The 21,864-nt window shown below is 35.3% G+C and overlaps 3 protein-coding genes, 1 long non-coding RNA gene and 1 pseudogene across 5 annotated transcripts; 3 read left to right on the top strand and 2 right to left on the bottom strand.

The window, feature by feature from the left end:
• The first annotated feature begins 7 nt into the window (after window positions 1-7).
• LOC114753373 (probable S-adenosylmethionine-dependent methyltransferase At5g38100) lies at window positions 8-6,472 on the top strand (annotated as a pseudogene).
• A 614-nt stretch (window positions 6,473-7,086) lies between these two features.
• LOC114753369 (F-box protein At5g39250-like) lies at window positions 7,087-12,203 on the bottom strand. Its single transcript, XM_028942066.1, has 3 exons — window positions 11,827-12,203; window positions 11,384-11,529; window positions 7,087-8,212 (listed from the first exon to the last, which is right to left on the bottom strand). The coding sequence occupies exon 3, from the start codon at window positions 8,200-8,202 to the stop codon at window positions 7,447-7,449; it is 756 nt and encodes a 251-aa protein (XP_028797899.1). The 5' UTR covers window positions 8,203-8,212; window positions 11,384-11,529; window positions 11,827-12,203; the 3' UTR covers window positions 7,087-7,446.
• A 98-nt stretch (window positions 12,204-12,301) lies between these two features.
• Window positions 12,302-14,094, top strand: LOC114753368 (transcription termination factor MTEF18, mitochondrial-like). Its single transcript, XM_028942065.1, has one exon. It carries the CDS (start codon window positions 12,403-12,405, stop codon window positions 14,056-14,058), a length of 1,656 nt encoding a protein of 551 aa, XP_028797898.1. The 5' UTR covers window positions 12,302-12,402; the 3' UTR covers window positions 14,059-14,094.
• Window position 14,095: 1 nt separating this feature from the next.
• Window positions 14,096-15,591, top strand: LOC114753370 (uncharacterized). 2 transcript variants are annotated; one of them, XR_003740992.1, is made up of 3 exons: window positions 14,096-14,117; window positions 14,612-14,682; window positions 15,252-15,591. It is a non-coding gene; the product is annotated as an uncharacterized LOC114753370 (long non-coding RNA). The 2 variants fall into 2 exon arrangements; XR_003740991.1 differs by having other exon boundaries at window positions 14,105-14,682.
• Window positions 15,592-15,857: 266 nt separating this feature from the next.
• Window positions 15,858-20,086, bottom strand: LOC114753367 (ATP synthase subunit beta, mitochondrial). Its single transcript, XM_028942064.1, has 9 exons — window positions 19,579-20,086; window positions 18,689-18,764; window positions 18,174-18,262; window positions 17,891-18,008; window positions 17,707-17,810; window positions 17,450-17,608; window positions 17,119-17,343; window positions 16,712-17,023; window positions 15,858-16,220 (listed from the first exon to the last, which is right to left on the bottom strand). The coding sequence occupies exons 1-9, from the start codon at window positions 20,059-20,061 to the stop codon at window positions 16,107-16,109; spliced, it is 1,680 nt and encodes a 559-aa protein (XP_028797897.1). The 5' UTR covers window positions 20,062-20,086; the 3' UTR covers window positions 15,858-16,106.
• Between the last annotated feature and the right edge of the window lie 1,778 nt (window positions 20,087-21,864).

Raw genomic sequence — 21,864 nt, 5'->3', positions numbered from 1 at the left:
CAACGTAATGCATCATATAATAAATCCCATTGTGAATTATAGGGACACTGACGACTGTCCTGTTGGTAGAACCCTCGTGGTCTCATAAACCCTATCAATTGCTGCCTATTGTATTCACACTACTACCGCCGTCTCTCTCACTGCCGCTAACACCAAAGTTGTTGCTCATCATTGCGCTAGAAAGGTAATCATTCCTTGCCTCATTCGTGTGGGTTTTCTTTTGTTGTTTCTTCATGTGTGCACTATATTCTTTTCAATTTGTTGAGATAATAAACTAATATTAAATAGATTGGATGCATGTGAAGAGTATGTTTTTCTTTACTGAACATACCAATGGACCTATACCAGTTAAACATGAAACTTTATCAAACCATCTATTTAGCATTTTATGATTTTTGTCGCTATCAGGCGACCCTTCAAATCAACTTCAATTTTTTAACAAACCTTTTCAATTAATATTTTCTATTTGAAAGAAAAAGATTAACTCAGTTTTTTTTCCTTCCAAAATTGTAATTCTACATACTTATTAAGAAGTTGGAGCTCATTCTTTCAAAAGCACTTTTCAAGAAAAAAGATTAATGTTTTATACAGATGTATGGAATGAATTTAAATAAGAACTCTAGCTTTATCAAATGTTTTAAATATATTTATCCAATATAACACCAACTTCATTAGTATTTTTCCTAATACAAAATTTTTACCTATTATTTATATTTCGTGATCATCACAACTTTAACCCAAAAAAAAATGAAGCTCGTAATTATCTTCTACTAGTGTGTACCTATTCTTTGTATTTTTTTGGGTTCTAGATTTCTATTCATGACATGCTTTTACTAAATAATTTATTTATATGTTTGCTTATATATATGATTTGCTTGAAATTATAGTAACATGTTTATGTTATATATGGAGATTATATTATCCCATCTAAAATGTTGCTTAAAATTTTATACTATAACTTTATTTTGGCTGGGTACAGTAAATTATGGATGAAGACAAGCAACAAGTCATTCTTCATACATAATTATATTTATTTTTCATTTTTCAGGTTAAGAAAGAAGTTAGAAATTTTAGGAATAGATGCTTATCCCATTTTGAAGAGCTATCATATGTTTGGGTAAGATCATGCAGATGGAGTAGGAGCAGATATGCCTATATCCTTGGTGAGGATGATGAAGAAGATTCTAGAATTGAAGCTGAAGTCAATGCTGAACAAGTACACAACACAGATACAAATTCTATTGCACTTGAGCAACAACCTTCGCAGCCAATTGATGTCCATTTATCTGCAAAACAAAAACGAAGGAGTAGTCGTGATGCCATAGAGGTGCTCGTTGAGGCATTGAAGGAATGTTCTTCAAACATGAACAACACAATGATGAAGTTTGCTGACAATTTATGTAAAGAATTTGCAGAGATGCGGAAGGATTCCAGAAGATTTGTCCTGTTGATGTGGGCAGGGCAAAAGAAATATTCAGGCAACTTATGAGAATACCAAGTCTTACATGGGGAGAGATTAACAAGGCTCATTCTAAGATTACCGAGTCTTCATCATTGGCAGTTGGATTCTCACTAGTCCCTGAAAACGAGATGGTGTTTGGGTGTATAGCCTTCTTGAATAGATAATTCGATATATAGTAGTAGCACCTTTAAATATTTCTTTTGTTAGTATTTTGGGATTTGTAGACATTATCTCAACATCTTTTTATTTGAATTGATAATTATGGACATGATTTAACTTATTAGTTCTTATGTTTAAATTTATATATTGACTTATTAACTTAATTTTGGATTTATATAGAAATTATAGTTGTTGTTATAATATGTGGGTGCATAAAAAAATATTTGGATATACATTACATATGGAGACAATTTTAAATATCAAACCTGCATGATACTTTAACTAATATATATATATGGATACGAGCCAAATTATATATAAAAATATATATTTTGAAGTGTTATACATATGGACGGATAAAGGTAATTTTATTTATTATTTTTTATTATATGTGTGGATACAGTTATTATACATTTAGAGGGAAAAAAATAGACAATTTTAATTTTACATATATTTGAACATTTAGATAAGGGTAATTTTGTCTTTTGGTATATTATTTTTACCTATTCTCATGTTCTTTGTAATCCAACCAAACATTTTTATGTCTATGCATCGTCTTTCCTTAATAACGTACTAAACAAACTCATGTAATCATTATTCCATTACATTCTATTACATTGCATTACATTCTATATCATTCAATGAACCAAACAGGTTATAATAAACCTATGTAATCCCTATTCCCACTGCCTTTTTCCCATATTACCCATCTCTATTCATGTGCCCTTCCTCCCTCCTCATCTCCTTACCGGTGTCCTCCACCACGAACCTCATTCACCATCTTCTCTGATGCTCATAAGCGTCTTTCTCTTTGTTATAGTTCACACCTTTTCATAGATCTTGCTCCACCATCATTCATCTCCTAGCACTACCATTGTTCCTCTTAGTAGTAGATTTGGCTCAGATATCATCCTCTTCCTCATTACATCACCTTTGTTCTTCTCCTAGTCTCAAATCTGAAATTAATTTGAATTGGAACACTCATTTAGTTAATATTTATTAGTCAGATCTTCCTCTAATCCTCATCTTCATCTTCGCATCAGTAGTAACTTGTGTATTTTTCCATATTTGTTTTCAAATAGTCATCTTTAAACTCATTGGTCAGATTGTAGCTCGTTCTTTGGGTTTGATTATGTTGTGGTTTGTGCTTGATCTATGATGATGATGTTGATCATGTGGGGAGAGTTTTTGTTGTGATTAAGGGTAAAAGAGTAATTTTTTAGTTAAATAATATATTCATCCCACGACATACCAAACAAACCCTTGTAATCCACATTGCATTCCATTACATTCCCAACTATTATATTACATTACATTCCTACAGATTCCATGAACCAAAAGGGGCATAAGAGTTTTCACCAACTGTATCCTAAAAGAAAAATTCACATCAACCTAATTTGCATCCTATAACTGAAATAGGTGGGAAGGGATGAAAGTGTTGATCGATCATTCACTTCTTAATTAAAAACATTATGTATAACCCTTTTTTTTTTAATCTTTTTTCCTTATACTCTTCAGAAAACTATTGTCACCGACTTTAACCATCCTAGAATCATGCAGATATAATTAAAAAAAGAAAAACAGAGATGAAGAATGAATCTCTTGAATCATTTGCTATGAAGGGAGGAGATGGTCCTCAAAGCTATATGCTCAAAACCCTACTTCTCAAGCATGTGATCTTAGTTTCATCCAATATTACTCCATCAGCTTCTATATATAAGAAATTGTTTTTTTTATAAGAATAAGATGCTACTATTTATAAGAGATATTAATAACTTATTAAAAAATTTTAGTACTATTTTTAATTTTTATCTCTTTTAATTATTAGTTAGTCCCACTGCATTAATTAACAATTTGTTCATCCTCGATCCTTTTGCTCCCTTTCTCTCACTATCCATAAATACAAGTGTTTTTTTAAAGAAAATAAATTATATTTTTAACATATTTATTATTTTTAATCAATTTTAACTACTTTTTAATCTGTGCAATTCAATCATTCATACATACGCAAGTTTAAATAGCATATAAATCCTTATATTACATTAAATTTGTTAGATGGTCTTTAATTGTCATTTTACACATGTAATTCCTTTTTATTAAAGTGATTATATCTTTCTCTAATATTTTATTCTTTATCTTTATAACTATAACATTTATTATTATATCTATTTAAACATATTAAAAATGACATACAAAATATAGCTACAGGTATACATTTTTCTTTCACAAACACACACACACGTTATTGGTTCTGTCAACTTTTTCTCTCTGGCCAAAGGTTTCATCCCTTATTGGAAGAAAAATAATCTAAATTGTTGTGCCAACTTTACCTAGCCACAACTGAAGTTCCAAAAACATTTAAATATAACCACATAATCATATAAACAATAATTTGTACATAGATCAGCAATTGAAGCAGTCAAGAACCCTCTCCAAAGTGCGATTGCTAGCAAATTTGATTTAAAAACCATTTGTGCTTCTTCTACAAACCCAATTTGCATAGTTGACTTGGGGCCCTCCACTAGACCAAACACCTTCATTGCAGTTTAAAACATAATAGAAGCAATACGAATCCAATGCCAATCACAAAATCAATCTACCCCAGAAATCCTAGTCTTCTTCAATGATCAAGCTTCAAATGATTTCAACACTCTCTTTCAAAAGCTTCCTTCCAATAGAAACTACTTTGCAGCTGGAATTCCTGGCTCTTTCTATGGACGCTTGTTTCCAGGACAAAGCTTGCATCTAGTTCATTTATCTTCAGCACTGAATTGGCTATCTAAGTTGCCCAGAGAGCTTACTGATAGAAGCTGTGGTGTGCTTGGAACAAGGGAAGAATTTAATATACTAATGCTCCAAGTGAAGTTAAAGATGCTTATAAGAGACAGTTTAAGATGGATTTGGAGACATTTCTGCATGCCAGAGCACAAGAGCTAGTGAGCAATGAATTAATGGCAATTGTGACATATGCTGCTCATGATGTGGTTGATTTTAGTACAGACTTGTATGCTGGCAAAGAACTTGAACTCTTGGGAAGTTGTCTAATGGACATGGCCAGATTGGTATGTAATTGTTTGAATTCTTTAATGCGTACTTTTTTTTTCCCTACTAACATTCATCAGAGTAAAATATGTTAATAAGCTCTTTGTTTTACTTAAATTACAAAAAAATTCTCTCTATTTTAAAAACATATATAAGCCTTCATTAAAATTAAAATGTATGTTATACAAAGCTTCCTTGTATATTTGATATTTTATTTTCATATATCCAATTGTTAATTAACATTAAGCTTCACTCTTAAATTTGTGTTTTGACAAATATAGTCCTATTTGACATGAGAATTATTTAAACATCTATGTTTGCCAAAAATAGTTTTTATACAACCAAAAGATTTCAAACTTTATACTATGTTATAAAAATTGTTAATTTTAATTATATTATAAAATTTTACAATTTTAATTTGTCATCACATCCATTGAAACTTATGTATTTCTTTTAAATGGTTAAAAACATACTTTGAATGCATATTTTTGTTCATCGTATATAACATAAATGATGCTCATATTATATATATAACTTAAACACTTTAAAGACAATTTTTTTCACAAACATTCATAAACATATATAGTTACATATATATTTAATAGTAGAATTAATCAAATTTTTAATCAAGTTTTTATGTGTAAGTTAACTAAATTACTTGAGCTTCTGCCCAATATAACAAAAACAACAAATAGATAACTATTTGCAAAAATAAAAAAGTTAGAGAAAAATTTTATTCTTCAAAATAATTTTAGTCAAAATTAGGAATTTAGTACTCTTCCAGTCCTAAATATGAGACTTACTTTGTAATATAATTTACAAAGTGAGTCTCATATTTGAACCAAAAAAGTATGATAAAAGGTATAATTAGTAAATTGTGATGAGCATAAGCCCAAGAGGAGAGCCCAATCCCAAAAGACTAGCCTATTAGGAGGGAGAGCCCCTTGAACTTATAAACCCCACAACACTTGTGAGATTCCCCAATGTGGGACTCATAAAAGAGCACCCCTCTCGAGAGCCGACATCCCCGGCGGCTCCACTCTACGGCACTTCACTCGGTCTTCTTACCGGTCAGAACCCTCCGCAGGTAGCCCTTTCCGGTTGGCCAACTCTCAATGAAAGCACCAATGTGATGAGCATAAGCCCAAGAGGAGAGCCCAATCTCAAAAGACTAGCCTATTAGGAGGAAGAGCCCCTTGAACTTTTAAACCCCACAACACTTGTGAGATTCCCCAATGTGGGACTCATAACATAAATATTTTTTTTGTAGCTTGAATTTAAGTGTATGTTTTTAAAATAAAGGAGGGTTTGTTTAATTAAGACAAAAAGCGGGGGGAGAATTAAAGAAATTCACTCCATTTGTTACGTAAGCTTTTGAGCGAGAAATCTGTTAATTGTTGCCATTTATTGCTAAGTAAGAGAATTTAAATCAAGTTTTGGTTTTCGACACGGTTCTTATTACTGCAGGGGCTAGTAAGTGAAGAAAAGGTGGACACTTACAATGTGCCCACATATTTCCCACACCTGAATTATCTGAAGAAAATACTTGAAAGTAACGAAGATTTAAGCCTCGAGGAAATGGATAGAAAGTTTCTACCAAACATTGAAACTTATGTTTCCTCAGCGAGGGCTGTGCATGAAGTGCTCAATGAGAAGCATTTTGGAGAGGGAGTTGTTGATGAGCTTTTTGATCGTTTTGCAAAGAAAGTTATGAAATTCCCAGAAATCACTAATTTTCGCAACTCTAAACAGCAGACTTTTTATTCTTCTCCGACGAAACGTGCATGCATGAATAGATATAAAGGATAGTTACTATGAAGTCTCAAAAAAAAAAAATTATTCACCCAAAAGTTCCATAACAATCAAGTAGCTTGTAATAACAAATTTGAACATAAAAAATAATAACAAGTTTTAACTATTCACTTGTTATTAGAACTTTTTAGTAATTATTATTTTTTAAAAAAAACTCAGTAATTCTCTGTAAGTTGACAGATTTCAACTCATGTTAAGAACCTATGCATTGGCACAGCTCTTCCCTTTTTTCAGTGACAATAATAAGCCAATTAATAAATTGAGACAAGTAGTGATGCTTATTCATGCTTTCCCTCATTTTATTAATTTCATATTGTGTTCTCTCTCAAGATGAGTGCTTAATTACCACTGCAAAAAGGTTAAAAAAAATTAACGGTTGTTATCATATCTAAACCAACTCGACTTATTAAGCATGCCATTGAAAAATTCCAACAAATTTATCAACTTCTGCTGGCGTAAAAAACTCACATAGTTGCACTATGTATGTGGCTCTTGTCATTTGAACAAGAGTGGCGTTATGTTTTCTCACAACCTAATTATCTTCATAACAAAAGCTTTATTTAACCATATGCAAGTTTTCTGTTAAAAAAGCATGAATGAAAAGCTATATATTTGTGTATCAACATCTATCCAAAAAGCTTTATACAATATAAAATTTATAAGAAACCATATGATTTACAAGTCCTAAACATATGACTGACCCTCAATTTTATACAAAACACAAGCCCTCACAATCTTGTTGGAACCTTCTAACTTGGCCAACTTAGTGCATCCAAGCCAAAAAATAATAAATAAATAAAAGATTGTACTCATTAATGATGGTGAGCATATAAAGTATTTACAGAATGTGAACATTCAAGGTATAATACCAATTATGAAGTCATGTAAAACCTCTAAGAAGATCAGCGCAGGATGTTGGCATTACTTCCAGTTATTTTAGTTTAGGGATCTATCATCACACTTCAAGCCTTTTACTTCCAATCAAGCATGTCCAATAGCCACAGGACTTCTTCCTTGGTGTTTGCCACATCACAGAAATCCATCTGTATACCAAACACATCCATGGCTCCATCATTTCCATCTCCCATAAATAGCAGAGAGATCCATGCCCGGATGCCAGACAAAAAGGGATAGGCAGGAGATATGTCGAGATAATCAAAAGCCAAGGCCCTGTAAGATGACTGATCAATGTAATCAAACGTAGACTTATTAATGATGCGAGCAACCTTATTTGAATCCTTCCGCCCAGCCAACACAGAGACACTAACTGTTGCAGTCTGGTTCGAAGATACGGTAATCCTAGGTTCAACAGGTAATGTCATCTTAAATTCAGGGCCATCCAAGTGATATTTAAGCATTTCACAAACTCCAGGAGGTGGAATTTTAACTCCTTGCTGCAGCACGGAGCCAGGAACCACTTCCGAGAAAAGTAATCTATTCTCAGCCCAAATGTCAATGAAGAACTCCAAATCTTCAAAGGAAATTCTGGGAGGGAGAAGAGTTTTTCGACGCTGGCGTTTATAAAAGCTTTGGTATAACTTATAGTAGTTCACAGTAGGAGGATTAGGTCGCTTGTTGATTGAGGGCCATCTCTTGGCACAAAGACATTTCCAAAAGTAATCATCTCGGGCTATGTCTCTCCACTGCTTACATACTACCATGCAGGAAGCAAGATCAACACCCTCCAGCAAAGGGAAAATAGCTTTCATAACTTCTTCAGGAACCATCTTTAGTTTCCTATTACAGTTGAAAACACAATGAACCGATAATAATACGCTGCATTAAGGATCTGAACATTAAGGTTGTCTTTGGCAGAAAGCATTGAAAATTAGGGAGAGGGATTGGGATTGGGATTGAAAAAAATTATTAAAAGAGTGCTTAGCATAAGAAATTGCTTGTTATATGGGATTAGTCAAACCCATATATATGGGATTGGAGAATACCATCAAAGGAAGTGGTATTCCCCAATCCCACCTCTATGGGTTTTCCTAATCCCATACAACAAGTAATTACTCCTACTAAATACTATTTTAATGATTTTTTTAATTGCAATCCCAATCTCTATCCCTCATTTTCAATGCTTCCTACTAAACAAGACATAAGAGTATTATAAGAATGTAATATGCAAATAGAGACAAAATTATCAAAATGTGTAAAGGCATGAACACTTAATTTATAGAGATAGCCAATACAAACAAATCATGCTTGATTTCAATATTAGCAGCATAACGTTATTCGATCATACAATCAAGTATGCATAGAATGCAATCCCAACCACCTGAGATTAGCTCATGTGGTCAAGGTGAGGTGGAGTACGTGTAGAGATTTAGACTTAAAACCTATGTATGTATTTTCCACATAGAACTCCTAATTCAAAGAAATTGTACAATTCGGTTAATTACAAATTTGAAGACACAATAAAAAAATAGAGTAATTCCGTATATAAAAACACATACAAAGAGTCAACACAATAATGCATTCAAATTCCATTGAATATCCATCAGAGAAACCACAAAGAAAGACCATGAATCAAATCAAACCAAAACTACATCCAATGCAATTTACATCACTCGTTTAAATCTTAACATTGCTATCACTCTAACCTAGCAATATGCACAAATATCTTCCCACAAATCCCCTATACGAGTTAGTATAGCTTCTTTCAAAACCCCAAACAATAAAAAAATCTCACCCAACTATAAATAAATTGAGAACAGAGACACATTTCCCTGCCAGTCACAATTCATGGGAACACAAAAAATCATCCCCTTCAAAACCTCACGGAAGGCCAGTAAGTACTCTGTTTACCAAGTTAATTACCACAAAATCAAGCAACATAATCATTTTTTCACTAATCTACAGATATGTCCATCACATTTTCCCCAGTAGTTGATTAATACAATGCAGCAACAGTTCATACAGTGGTTGTTAACTTTTCTTAGAATCATCACCCACTCATCTAAATTGTGGCAAAGGAAATGATGATTTATTCATTTCCTTTCCACCTTTAGGTATTCCTAGACAGAAGTGGAAGTGCCTTGGACAAGGTAGGTGGAGGCATGAATTGAAAAATAACAATGTCCTACGTCAGTAACCACCGTAAAATGGTTGACTGAATCTTAGTCCAGTAAAAAGCTATGAACCCAATTCTAAGTTCCAACCCTAACAATAGCCTAGATCATGATTCAATAACAGCGCAATGTGCTCTATACTAAGCACAATATGGTAAACTGAATCTTATTCTTGTTCTTTATAATTATCCTAATGACGAAGCCAAGAAAAATCTGTGAACCTGATTCCAACGATAACAATAGCTTATGAGCTCAAACTCCAAAAAATGGACTACATGGAATCTATCCAGAAAAATCCAAGAACGAGATCAACCATGAACCTTTACAAAGGATTTCAATCCTGAAGAACCATTAAGGATAATACACTGCATTAAGGATATGAACATTAAGAGTATTACGAGAACGTAATATCCAAAGAGTGACAAAGTTATCAAAATGTGTAAAGACATGAACATTTAATTTGTAGAGATAGCTAATACAAACAAATCATGCTTGATTTCAATATTAGCAGCATAACGCTATTCAATCATACAATCAAGTATGCATAGGATGCAATCCCAGCCACCTGAGATTAGCTCATGTGATCAAGGTGAGGTGGAGTACGTGTAGAGATTTAGAGTTAAAACCCTCCCAATGTGACTAAAAAAATGTATGTATTTTCCACATAGAACTCCTAATTGAAAGACATTGCACGATTTGATTAATTACAAATTTGAAGACACAATTAAAAAAAAAAAAAAAGAGCAATTACGTCTATAAAAACACATACAAAGAGTCAACACAATAATGCATTCAAATTCCATTGGATATCCAGCAGAGAAACCACTAAGAAAGACCATGAATCAAATCAAACGAAAAACTACATCCGGCGCAACTTACATCACTCGTTTAAATCTTAACATTGCTATCACTCTAACCTAGCAATATGCACAAATATCTTCCCACCAGTCCCCTACACAATAGTTAGCATAGTTTCTTTCAAAAACCCAAACAATAAAAAAATCTCACCCAACTATAAATAACTTGTGAACAGAGACACATTTCCCTGCCAGTCACAATTCATGGGAACACAAAAAATCATCCCCTTCAAAACCTTACGGAAGGCCAGTAAGTACTCTGGTTATCAAGTTAGTTACCACAAAATCAAGCAACATAATCATTTTTTCACTAATCTACAGATATGTCCATCACATTTTTTCCCAGTAGTTGATTAATACAATGCAGCAACAGTTCATACAGTGGTTGTTAACTTTTCTTAGAATCATCACCCACTCATCTAAATTGCGGCAAAGGAAATGATAATTTATTCATTTCCTTTCCACCTTTAGGTATTCCTAGACAGAAGTGGAAGTGCCTTGGCCAAGGTAGGTGGAGGCATGAATTGAAAAATAACAATGTACTCCGTCAGTAACCACCGTAAAATGGTCGACTGAATCTTAGTCCAGTAAAAAGCTATGAACCCAATTCTAAGTTCCAACCCTAACAATAGCCTAGATCATGATTCAATAACAGCGCAATGTGCTCTATACTAAGTACAATATGGTAAATTGAATCTTATTCTTGTTCCTTATAAATATCCTAATGACACAGCCAACAATAGCTTATGAGCTCAAACTCCAAAAAATGAACTACATGGAATCTATCCAGAAAAATACAAGAACGAGATCAACCATGAACCTTTACAAAGGATTTCAATCCTGAAGGACCATTAAACAACAATGGTTTAAAAAACGAAAATTGGTTTCACCTGAAACGGATATCAGAATCATAAAACGAAAAGGGAACCAAGGAATCCAGAAGGGGCAAAAATATGAAAATAAAGAGCGAAATCCCTTACCAGACTCAATCCGATGAAGGAGAGAGCAGAATCGAAGAGGTGGGAAGGAATTCAAAGAACCGGCAGAGAACAGAGCAAACAGCAGCAAAGGGAATTATTCAGGCGCGTGATGGCATGGAGATCAGAGCCCAGACACCGCAATGAGGCTGAGAAGAAAGGAAGGAATTGATGAAGCGAAACAAGAGGCAAACAATACCAAGGGCCAAAAAAAAAAAAAAGGAAAAGAAGGAATCCCTAACACAATCCTTAGTTCATTAACATATCATTCATTATCGAAGAACATACAAAATTACTCCCTTCGGTTTTCACACTGGCTTGGCAAACCCGAAAATTTTTCTTTCTTCTTTTTTTGTTAAGTTATATTCTTCTTCCTAAAAAAGAATCATCAAACAATCAGAGAAATGGCGCATATAGAAGGAAAAAGCACCATACTGAAGCCTCACCTTCGCAACGATGTTTTCTCCCGCAGAACTATCTTTTCCCCGTCGACAAAGACCATTGACACGGACGCAAATGCTGAAGGAATGGGGGACTTCATGGCTGATCTAAACAGTAAGAACCGAGGGTAAAGAATGGACGTATCAGATTTATCATAATGGACGGCCATGATTTATTACTAATGGGAACAGCCAACTTGGGGGTCCAGGGGAAGAACGTTGGAGTTTGCTCAGGATGGACGGCCACGATTTCCTACTATGAGGGACACGTGGCAATAATTTAATCGTCCGCTGCATCAACGGATGAGATTTCACATCTTGTGCTGCTTTTTATTTGCTTTGCAGACAAGACAAGTCGTTCTGGAAAATAGGAATGATATGCTTGCCGGCGTTCGAGCTGCGAGGCCGTGGACCAGTTGCTTCATCGAAGACGATTCTTTTTTTTTTTTTTTTTTTTTTTGACCGGAATCGAAGACGATTCTTGACTGTCTGTTTTTTTCGAAGAGGGGAGAAAGTGAAGAAAAATACGATTCTTTTTCTCGCCATGTAGGAATTTAAGACCCAGAATCCACTTTTGCGATCATGTTCTCAAATTTGTTTTCCGTATTCATTGCTCGCCGTCTATCTACCAGCTCGAAGCTTCCGAACATTTCAAAAATAAACTCCAGGTACAAGAAATCGGCTATCCTACAAGCCCAGAATGCTCTCACTGAATATCTCCATGGCACAAGCTGCTTGCCTTATGTTTATGCCGAGCATATTAGTAAGAACTCTCCTCTTTCGCTTGCTAGTCTCATAGCAAAGGTAGATTTCTCAGCTGTCGCTTTCTCAAAAAATTTCAAGAAATTCCTCAGGTACCACCCCATCAATGAGTTCGAATTTTTTTTTGAAAGCATTGGCATAGACTATAATGATATTTCTGGGTTGTTGCCTTCGAACAAGTTTTTCTTTTCCGAAGATCGGACTCTTCTCGATGCGGCTGGTGCGCTTTCCGAATTTGGGTTTCCGTGGAATGAGTTGGGTAAGTTGTATATGGAGAATAGTTCCATATTTAGGAGTAGTGCGGGAGAACTCAAGTCTAAGCTATCGGAGTTTAAGAAATATGGTTTTTGTAATGTTCATTTAGTTGGTATATGTTTAGCTTTCCCTTACACTTTGAGCGGGGGATGTGAAGTATGTGCTGAAAGCGAAGCATTGTTAAATTTTCTGAAGTTGGTATTTTTGGATTTCGAGCTGGCATTATCTGTTGAGGGAAATATGAATTCATGGCACGAGGTTTGTAGGAAAATTCGGGTATTTTATGATTTAAGTGGTGATAAGGAAAGGTTAGTGGAGCTTGTGGGAAGAAATAAAAACATCTTTCTTGAACATGATGAAGAGGTGTTGATTCAAAAGGTTGAGTATTTCTGTAGATTTGGTGTAAACAACGAGGAGGTAGTTGCTTTGCTTCTTCAGAGCCCAGAATTGTTGAGTCTTAATTTAGACAAGCCAGTGATTAACATAATGAAGTTATTGGAATATTCTGGCTTGGAGACTGAAAATCTGAAGGATGTTAATCAAAAGTATGATCATGTATTGGGGACAAACAAAATTGCTAATCTGCCTCAGGTAATGAGGGCTTTGGACTTACACGAGTGGTTCTTTAATAAAATCAAGGACGGAAATCATCAGTTGCTAATGAAATATATAGCAAGCTACCCTGATGAAGACCGAGCTGAGGAATACCGAAGTGGCTTGGAGATGATTCACGTTTCGAGGACCCCGAATCACACCATGAGTAAACTAAATTTGTTACACAACTGGGGCTTTGGGGAAAATGCTTCAATCTTTGATCTCTTAGCACACTTGCATGGCACTAGTATTGAATTAAAGGAAAGATTTGATTGCCTCCTGAGTTTGGGGATTGGATACTCCAAGCTTTGTAAGATGGTAAGAATGACCCCTAAGATCTTAAACCAAAATGTTCAAACTCTGGAGCAGAAGGTGAATTTCCTCTGTCAGGGAGTGGGATGCTCTTTAGAGTATCTACACACATATCCAGGTTATTTGCTTTTCGGTTTAGAGAACCGCATTAAGCCTAGGTACAGATTTCATACGTGGCTTGCGGAAAAGGGTCTATGTACCAAAGACTATTCCATTGCAAGCTTAGTTGCAACTAGTGAAAAGGCTTTTCTAGCTCGTGTTTACAAAATGCACCCAGCTGCTCCAAAACATTGGTTTGAGCAATTCCGGGTCTAAGATATTTCTGAAAGAAGGCACAGAGCCCCAAAAAGTCAAGCCGACCTTCAATCCTGAAGGTGATTCATTTTGCCCTTTGCTGATATTCGTCTTGAACTTCTGTTCTGCTTTCCCATTCTAGTATGGCTGCCATCCCTATTAAATTTGATTCTCTGTTTGATCTGCTAGAGTCCTTTGTTGGTTCGAATTACTATTTTCTTCAGGATGTCATTTTTTAGTGTGTAGCTTGTTTCATTCCTGTGCTGGACTTTCTAACGTGGAAATCTTTTCATTCTCAGCACATTGAAAATATTTCAAGTAATTTGCAATTAAATGATAAAAATGCAGCTACTTCCTCCTTGTTCTTTAATTTGTGGTGCCCTTTGATATTCGCCTGTACGGGTTTGACAGTTATGTTTATTTGTGTCGGTGTGTCCATTTGCTGGGAGCCTGGAGGTTGTGTTCTGAATACTTTTTTTATTTTTAATTATTATTCTGATTTCTGAATTTTATATTTTTGGCCTGTGTTTCTGTTGCTCTCATATTACAACATCATACATTTGATTTTATGCAGAGATCTCTGGTTTGGTTATGATGGCTAAATTTGGTAGATTGTTGCTATAGGTCCTGCCTCTTGAACACAAGGTAAGAAGGAGAGGCTAAATTTACACTATATTTACTCGTTTTGCATGGATACATTATTTTTATTTGAGTGGGACATTAGTTTTTTTCCACTTAACTAGGGCAGGATAATCAAGTGTAAGGATTTGAGCCATATAAGACTTTCCTAATTATGGGGTATGCACTTATAGTTTCTGTTGTGGTATGCTATTACGCATCCGTATATGCTTTCAAGCCTAATGTGTGTTTTATGATTTCCTGGAGTGAGCTTGTCCTTTTTCTTGGATCTTGTCATGTGTGGAAGATGTACTTCGCGGGCGCACTTTCAGGGTAGAAGTAATTCACCAAGTGGAAAAGGAAGATTGATTGATATCAGTTTATCTTTCCAATACTGGCTCTTCAAAATCATTGGTCATAGTGTAGTTGGTTTTTATCCCATATGAACCTTTCTTCCCTTTGATCTCATCATAGAAAGGTCGTGAAGTAGTTGGAACTTATTCACAGCATGATTTTGTTTGCATCTTGTTGACCATAATACCGTATTAGTATCTTCATCCTGAGTGCTGCCTCGAACGTTTTGTTCTTGCTATTAGCCCTAAACAAGAGAACCCAACAAAGGACGACGTCATTAACATCACATCGTCTGGATTCAAGGTCTTTATAGTCTGGATTCTGATGACCACAGAAGTTGATGAAGAAACCAATAACTGAGGAAGTGGTTTGACGAAAACCCAGAAGAAGAAAGTGACAGAGCAGTGGCTCCTGTGCACCAATATTGTCTTCAATTCTAGAGCCACCACGACAGAATTCAAAGTAGCCTCTTGGATTGGAAGTGATGTGTGTACTCAAAAGCCATTGGAAATCTGATGATGATAATTCAAACCGTGATTGTGATTCATTAATATTGCATTTTGATACCATTGATTTGTCATTCACATCGCTGCCTGGCAGCTGTCGTGGCCTTCACTATTCCCTTGAGAATGGTCCGGAGCTGGCTGGCCATTTCTCATAGCAAATTGACTCAGCCAAAAGATTAGTATATGATTGGAGAGTCCCTTATTTCACCTCTATCAACTTTGTAGGCAAGGGTGTGTTCATGAATGTAGCCAAAGAAAAGTTGGGGAGTCCATTATTATACCTCTTGATCACGATTTAGGGGATCCTTTCTCGTTTTCAGTCTCAAGCAGCTAAAGAAGTTGTAAAAATGATCATGACAGCTTGCTTTTTACCATTATTAGACAACATAATGGGGATAAAGAGCCGTAGGCTCCGTTAACTTGCATACCATGCAATAAATAAAGCAACGAGATTCAAAAGGAAATGGTGTGACTCGAGCAAATGACACTCCAAAAAATTGAGATTCCGACATCTGGCATGGTAAAGGGTCATTGGATCATTTATTAATTTACTCTATCATCCGAAGAATTAAAATAAAAGGAGAACTGTGACTAAGAAGTCGATTCCTTAGCAATCTTGTCCGCCTTGGCAACGACCTCATCAATACCTCCAACCATATAAAATGATTGCTCTGGGAGGTCATCGTATTTGCCATCCAACACACCCTATCAGATTCAAAGCAACAAAAAAATCACTACACGACCAACAGATTACTGGTTCATGTTAAAAGCTAAAGGCCGATGCATGCGTCCTAAAAAATATAAACAAGCTGGGCATATGAATTTCAGGATACAAAACATGCGTGATGAGTTCATAAGAAATCCTAACAAGGCCACAATCATGGAGGAAGTCTTGTTCAAAAGGTTAAGAGCACCAGCAGTGATCAACTCGCCTATAATTTTGAACATAAAAATCACGTTTTTTTATTATCAAATGTGAAGCTTCAGGTATCTAAGCTTAATTTTACTCAATCTTACTTTTTTGGGTCACCTGCTGAAGGAAAGTGCAGACAAATGAAAAGGGAAAATATTTTACAGGAATTGCATGTAGAAAATTTACATGGTATCACATGGTATGGAAGATGTAAACAAGTATATCCAGGTAAGACAGCCTAAAAAAGAACACAATAGGGAGTAAACAGTAAGAACAGACATACCTGGAAGCTGTTAATGCTCTCCTTCAAATCTACATATTTGCCTGGGGCACCAGTGAACACTTCTGCAACGTGGAAAGGCTGGCTCAAAAACCTTTGAATTTTACGTGCACGGGCAACAGTCAACTTATCATCTTCACTGAGCTCATCCATTCCCAAAATGGCAATGATATCTTGAAGATTCTTATAGTTCTGAAGGACCTTTTGTACACCACGAGCAGTATTGTAGTGGTCCTCACCCAAAATAAGTGGCGAAAGCATACGAGATGTAGAATCTAGGGGGTCAACAGCAGGATAGATACCCAGCTCGGAGATCTGTTTGATATCAAAAGTGGCAAGTGAATCTAGTAAATAGATGCCAGTTAAACAACAAAGCAACAGGCCAACAGCCTCAGCATAAAAAATCAAACCTGTCGTGATAACACAGTTGTAGCATCCAAGTGAGCAAAGGTGGTAGCCGGAGCTGGATCAGTCAAGTCATCAGCAGGCACATATATAGCCTGGACAGAGGTAATGGAACCTTTCTTGGTGGTTGTAATACGTTCCTGAAGACCTCCAAGATCAGTAGCCAATGTTGGTTGGTAACCGACAGCAGATGGAATACGACCAAGCAATGCAGACACCTCTGAGTTGGCCTGCATGATGAATTATAATGCACATTAAATCATAGAACCAGAAAATATGCATTGGACAGAAGAAATACCAGCTAGATAATTTATATGAATTTCAAAACATTCATACTTGAGTAAAACGGAAAATGTTGTCAATGAAAAGAAGCACATCTTGCCCTTCAGCATCACGGAAGTGTTCAGCCACAGTAAGCCCAGTAAGACCAACACGAGCACGGGCACCAGGAGGCTCATTCATTTGACCATACACAAGGGCACACTTGCTTTCGCTCTGATATCATGAAGCAAGCATAGATGACAACATAAGTATATGTGGAAGAATACTGAATATCGCAAATATATTATTCATATGAAATGCATTATGTCCACCTGCTTATCTCCGAGCTTAATAACACCACTCTCAATCATTTCTCTGTACAAGTCATTTCCCTCCCGAGTTCTTTCTCCAACACCAGCAAAGACAGAAAACCCACCTAACCAAAGGAAACGGTAAGCACTCAGTATTACGCAGAAAGGTCAAGGATCATGAATCAAGCATATCCCAAGGATATACCATGAGCTTTTGCAACATTATTAATAAGTTCCATAATGAGCACCGTTTTTCCTACACCAGCACCCCCAAACAACCCAATCTTTCCTCCCCTTTGGTATGGAGCAAGTAGATCCACAACCTATAAGTCAACGGTCACAAGCCAATCAGTATCCAGTCATTATACTATATCCCCCAGAAAATTAAAAAATGAAAACAAAAAAACAGCGATGACATAAAACAAATTGCAGTCACACGAAGTGGCAAATATGGGGGAAAAGAAAAGGGCAGAACCAAGACAAAATACCTTGATCCCTGTAACAAGAATCTGTTGCTCAGTTGCCTGTTCAACAAAAGCAGGAGCTTCTCTATGGATGGGCAAGAAGTGCTCAGTTTCTACACGATTGACATGATATACAGTCAGTCAAAGCATCTTTATGAAATGAAAGAGTGCCTTCCTATGAAACCAGTTTCAGTGGTCATCATCTTGATAAGCACCCTAAACTCATCAAATGTGGATCATCTATATCTGATTTGTATGGTCCAAATTTAAAATTTTTAATTAATTATTTTTAAACAGAAAAAACTATTTTTTGAAAAAATGATAGTTAAGAAATTATCTCTATTTTAGATTCTATATATGTTAAAATAATTATTTCGAACAAATAAAAATAAAAAAAAATATCAAATCCGAACTATCCAAACGAGAGATGGACGATCGAGCTCGGATGAGTTTAGGGTGCTCATCAAAGTGATAAGCACTGAAACTGGTTCCCCCTCCTATGTACTGATCAGATATAAATGGCAATATCAGTTTCTTACTAAGTTCACCCTTCTCGTCAATAGCCTCCCCAATGACATTAATGATGCGGCCAAGGGTTGCTCTACCAACAGGAACCTGAATGGGGCGCACACAGCACATCAAAAAAATAGAAAATGAGAGCTTTTGACCACCAAAACATGTAGGAGAAAAAAGAATGGACTCAGAAAATATAATGGACCACCTAAACAAACTTACCAGGATGAAAAACACGCCAAAAGAAAGCATAATTAGACATTGGTACATCATTTTATATACGCAATTGGGAAAATTTATCATAAATGACCCACAACGAAAAGAACCATATTTCTCTGGAAAACAAAACAAAAGTAATGAACCATATTCAAAAAAGAAAAAACTAATTTCGAAGCATAAAAATTACCCAGCAAACTACCAATACATAATCAATACGACAGATCATTAATATTACCCATTTTACGTTTTAGGTGCAGGCATAGTCAGAAGACGAACTGTGCTTCTTTTAAGCCAAAATAAGAAAAAGGCCTAACATAGAAAGTGACAAATTCTTTTCCAGATCATATCAAATGAATCCGCAATGAACATCACATTAAAATTTACAATGACAGAAACAAATTTAAAAGGCATTGTAATTGTAAACTTGTTGAAAAGAGTTGTTAGACAGGGCCAGCTGATGGGTCAACAACCTACAGCTTCACAAGGCCACCTAAGTATCAAATCTTTCAAGTAGCAATCTTTCAAAGCCCCGATTTCCGTAGCCAAATCAAAGAATACTAGATATTAAGTACGAAATAGAATCAATAAATCGAATGTAATTTGAGGCTTCCAAAGTTAAGCGTAATCAAACAATAATACCAGATAGAAAGGTAACTCAGAAAAGCAATTCATAAAGGGAATGCGAATCAAGGCTTACGGTGATAGGGGATCCAGTGTTGAGCACGCGCTGTCCTCTAACAACCCCCTCAGTCCCATCCATGGCAATGGTTCTAACCATGTTCTCACCCAAGTGTTGCGCCACCTCCAGCACCAATCGGATCGAGTGATCCATAACCTCAAGAGCAGTCAAGATTGGTGGCAGACCCTCCTCGAATCTAACATCGACAACAGCACCAATGACCTGGCACACTTGCCCAATCGCACCTTTTCCGGTGAACTCGTCGACGATCTTTCCATCACCGCCACCAACGGAGTCCTTCTTCGCCGGAGTCGGTGGCGTAGCAGCTGCCGCAGAAGTGGCGTACTCAGCGATGCGGTTGAGGAGGTAGCCATACGGAGAGGGACGACCCACACCGCTCGGGGAAGAAATTCTGGGCCTTGAGCTGGTAAGGGAGGACTTCAATGGAGATCGATGCAATGAGGATCGAATCAGAGACGACAACAATCTGCGTGAAGCCATCTTCACAACAGGGCTTCAGTCAAGAGACTGACAGAAACAGAATGAGAGTGAAAAGGGCTAGGGTTTGTGGACTATTCCTAAAATGTGGCCATATTCGAATACGAACATGTGGACATCTCCGAATATTATTTCTTTCGGTAAAAATTAATTTTTTAGCCGCTACACTATTCCCTAATTTTTAGTTCAACCTTATAATTTTAATTTATCTAATATGCTTCCCAAAAATTGCATCCTTCAAAGCTAAACCTCATACTTGCATTGTGCTTTTAGTCACTACCTACTGTCCTAATTATAAAACTTTATTTGGAGTATGTTTGGAATGTCGTTTGAGCCTCCAAACATGCATTCTAACGAAAAACCTGGAGGTGAGAGGAAAAATGATGTTTGGGTCAACGTTTTGTGTATCTGACTTCTAGTTCTGAAATGAACTTATACAATAAACTATTTGAGGCTGTTTTTTTTCAGTGGACAAAGTGTTAAGGAATACCGTTAGACCATTAATTGGATTTTTAAAATTTGTTACCTGCCTAACCCTCTTACATGCATTTTCTCTCACCTGAGATAAAAAAAAAAAAAAACAAATACACTCTTCTGCCATTTGATTAAGTATATATATTTATCCATTACATATATTTAATTAAGTATTTTAGTGTTTTTCAATTTCCTTCTAATAATAAATTAAATTTCTTTATTTTTAATAATTTTATTTTCAATACTTCTTTTAAAATGGTCACATTATATATATAGTTTCTTTATAATAATAAATTAAATTTCTTTATTTTTAATAATTTTGTTTTCATTAATTCTTTTTAAATGGTCACATTATATATATAATTTCTTTCTAATAATAAATTAAATTTCTTTACTTTTAATAATTTTATTTCCCTTACTTCTTTTAAAATGGTCACATTATATATATCTAATATTAGATATGTGCTGCTTAATAAAATTCATGTCCTTGTAAGTCATTTTGTATCCAAACTTACTTTTACATTCATCATCTAAACAAATTTCGGTTTTTCAAACTGATTTTTTTTTTACAAAATCCAATCCAAACATAAATCATATTACACTATCTGACTTTATTCAATTTGACTTCTGTAAAAGTCAGATTGGAAAAAAGTTGTTGCTGCCACCTCTAATCCAAACACACCCTTATAGATTATAAATGAAATCTTTTAATTAGAACAGGAGATAGTACTCCTTTGGTCCTATTTATAAGACAGAGAAAAACTTATAAGACAGAGAAAAACGACATTTTTTAGTCCTATTGATAAGGCACTGAGAGAAGTTTTTTGTATGAATGTACAATTTTATCCCTAATTTATTATTGTACCGATTTTGTTTATATGAGGTATAATGTATATTAAATAGGGATAAAATTAAAAAGTTATCAAATTCTAAATAAGAGTTAATGAAGTTTGATGTTTTTCTTGGTCCATATAAAATATACTGAAAGTGACTTATAAATAGGACTAGAGGAGTATATTACATTCTTATTTTAAGTTGACAAACTTCATACATGTTATACATGTTATAATGACAAAAAGTCAAGGTTTCTAGCAAAGGTATACTAAAAGTATGGGTTATAGGCTCTCTTAATTTATTGTTGCAAGTCCTGATATTTGTTTTGTGGTGTAGACCTCGAGTCAATTCATGAGTGCTCCTAAGAAAAACACATGTAGAGGCTACTGTACGTATTGTGCCTGGAATGGAGGTTATTCTTATTGCAACAATCAGAAAGGACCTAGAATATTATGTGGATTCCACTAATTGGCTACTTATCACGATAAAAGGGGGCGA

This window comes from Neltuma alba, unplaced genomic scaffold (assembly GCF_004799145.2).
Source record: "Neltuma alba isolate B1F8T4 unplaced genomic scaffold, ASM479914v2 tig00007885_pilon, whole genome shotgun sequence".
In the NCBI taxonomy this organism is placed as follows: domain Eukaryota; kingdom Viridiplantae; phylum Streptophyta; class Magnoliopsida; order Fabales; family Fabaceae; genus Neltuma; species Neltuma alba.
This window is presented reverse-complemented; position numbering and strand designations above follow the sequence as displayed.

Coding starts and splice junctions, on each gene's coding strand:
- LOC114753367 (XM_028942064.1), bottom strand. CDS start 20,061: ATGGCTTCACGCAGATTGTTGTCGTCTCTGATTCGATCCTCATTGCAT. Junction 17,811..17,890: donor TAATGTTGCAAAAGCTCATG/GTATATCCTTGG, acceptor TCCTTTGGTTAG/GTGGGTTTTCTGTCTTTGCT. Junction 17,609..17,706: donor TTAAGCTCGGAGATAAGCAG/GTGGACATAATG, acceptor TCATGATATCAG/AGCGAAAGCAAGTGTGCCCT.
- LOC114753368 (XM_028942065.1), top strand. CDS start 12,403: ATGTTCTCAAATTTGTTTTCCGTATTCATTGCTCGCCGTCTATCTACC.
- LOC114753369 (XM_028942066.1), bottom strand. CDS start 8,202: ATGGTTCCTGAAGAAGTTATGAAAGCTATTTTCCCTTTGCTGGAGGGT.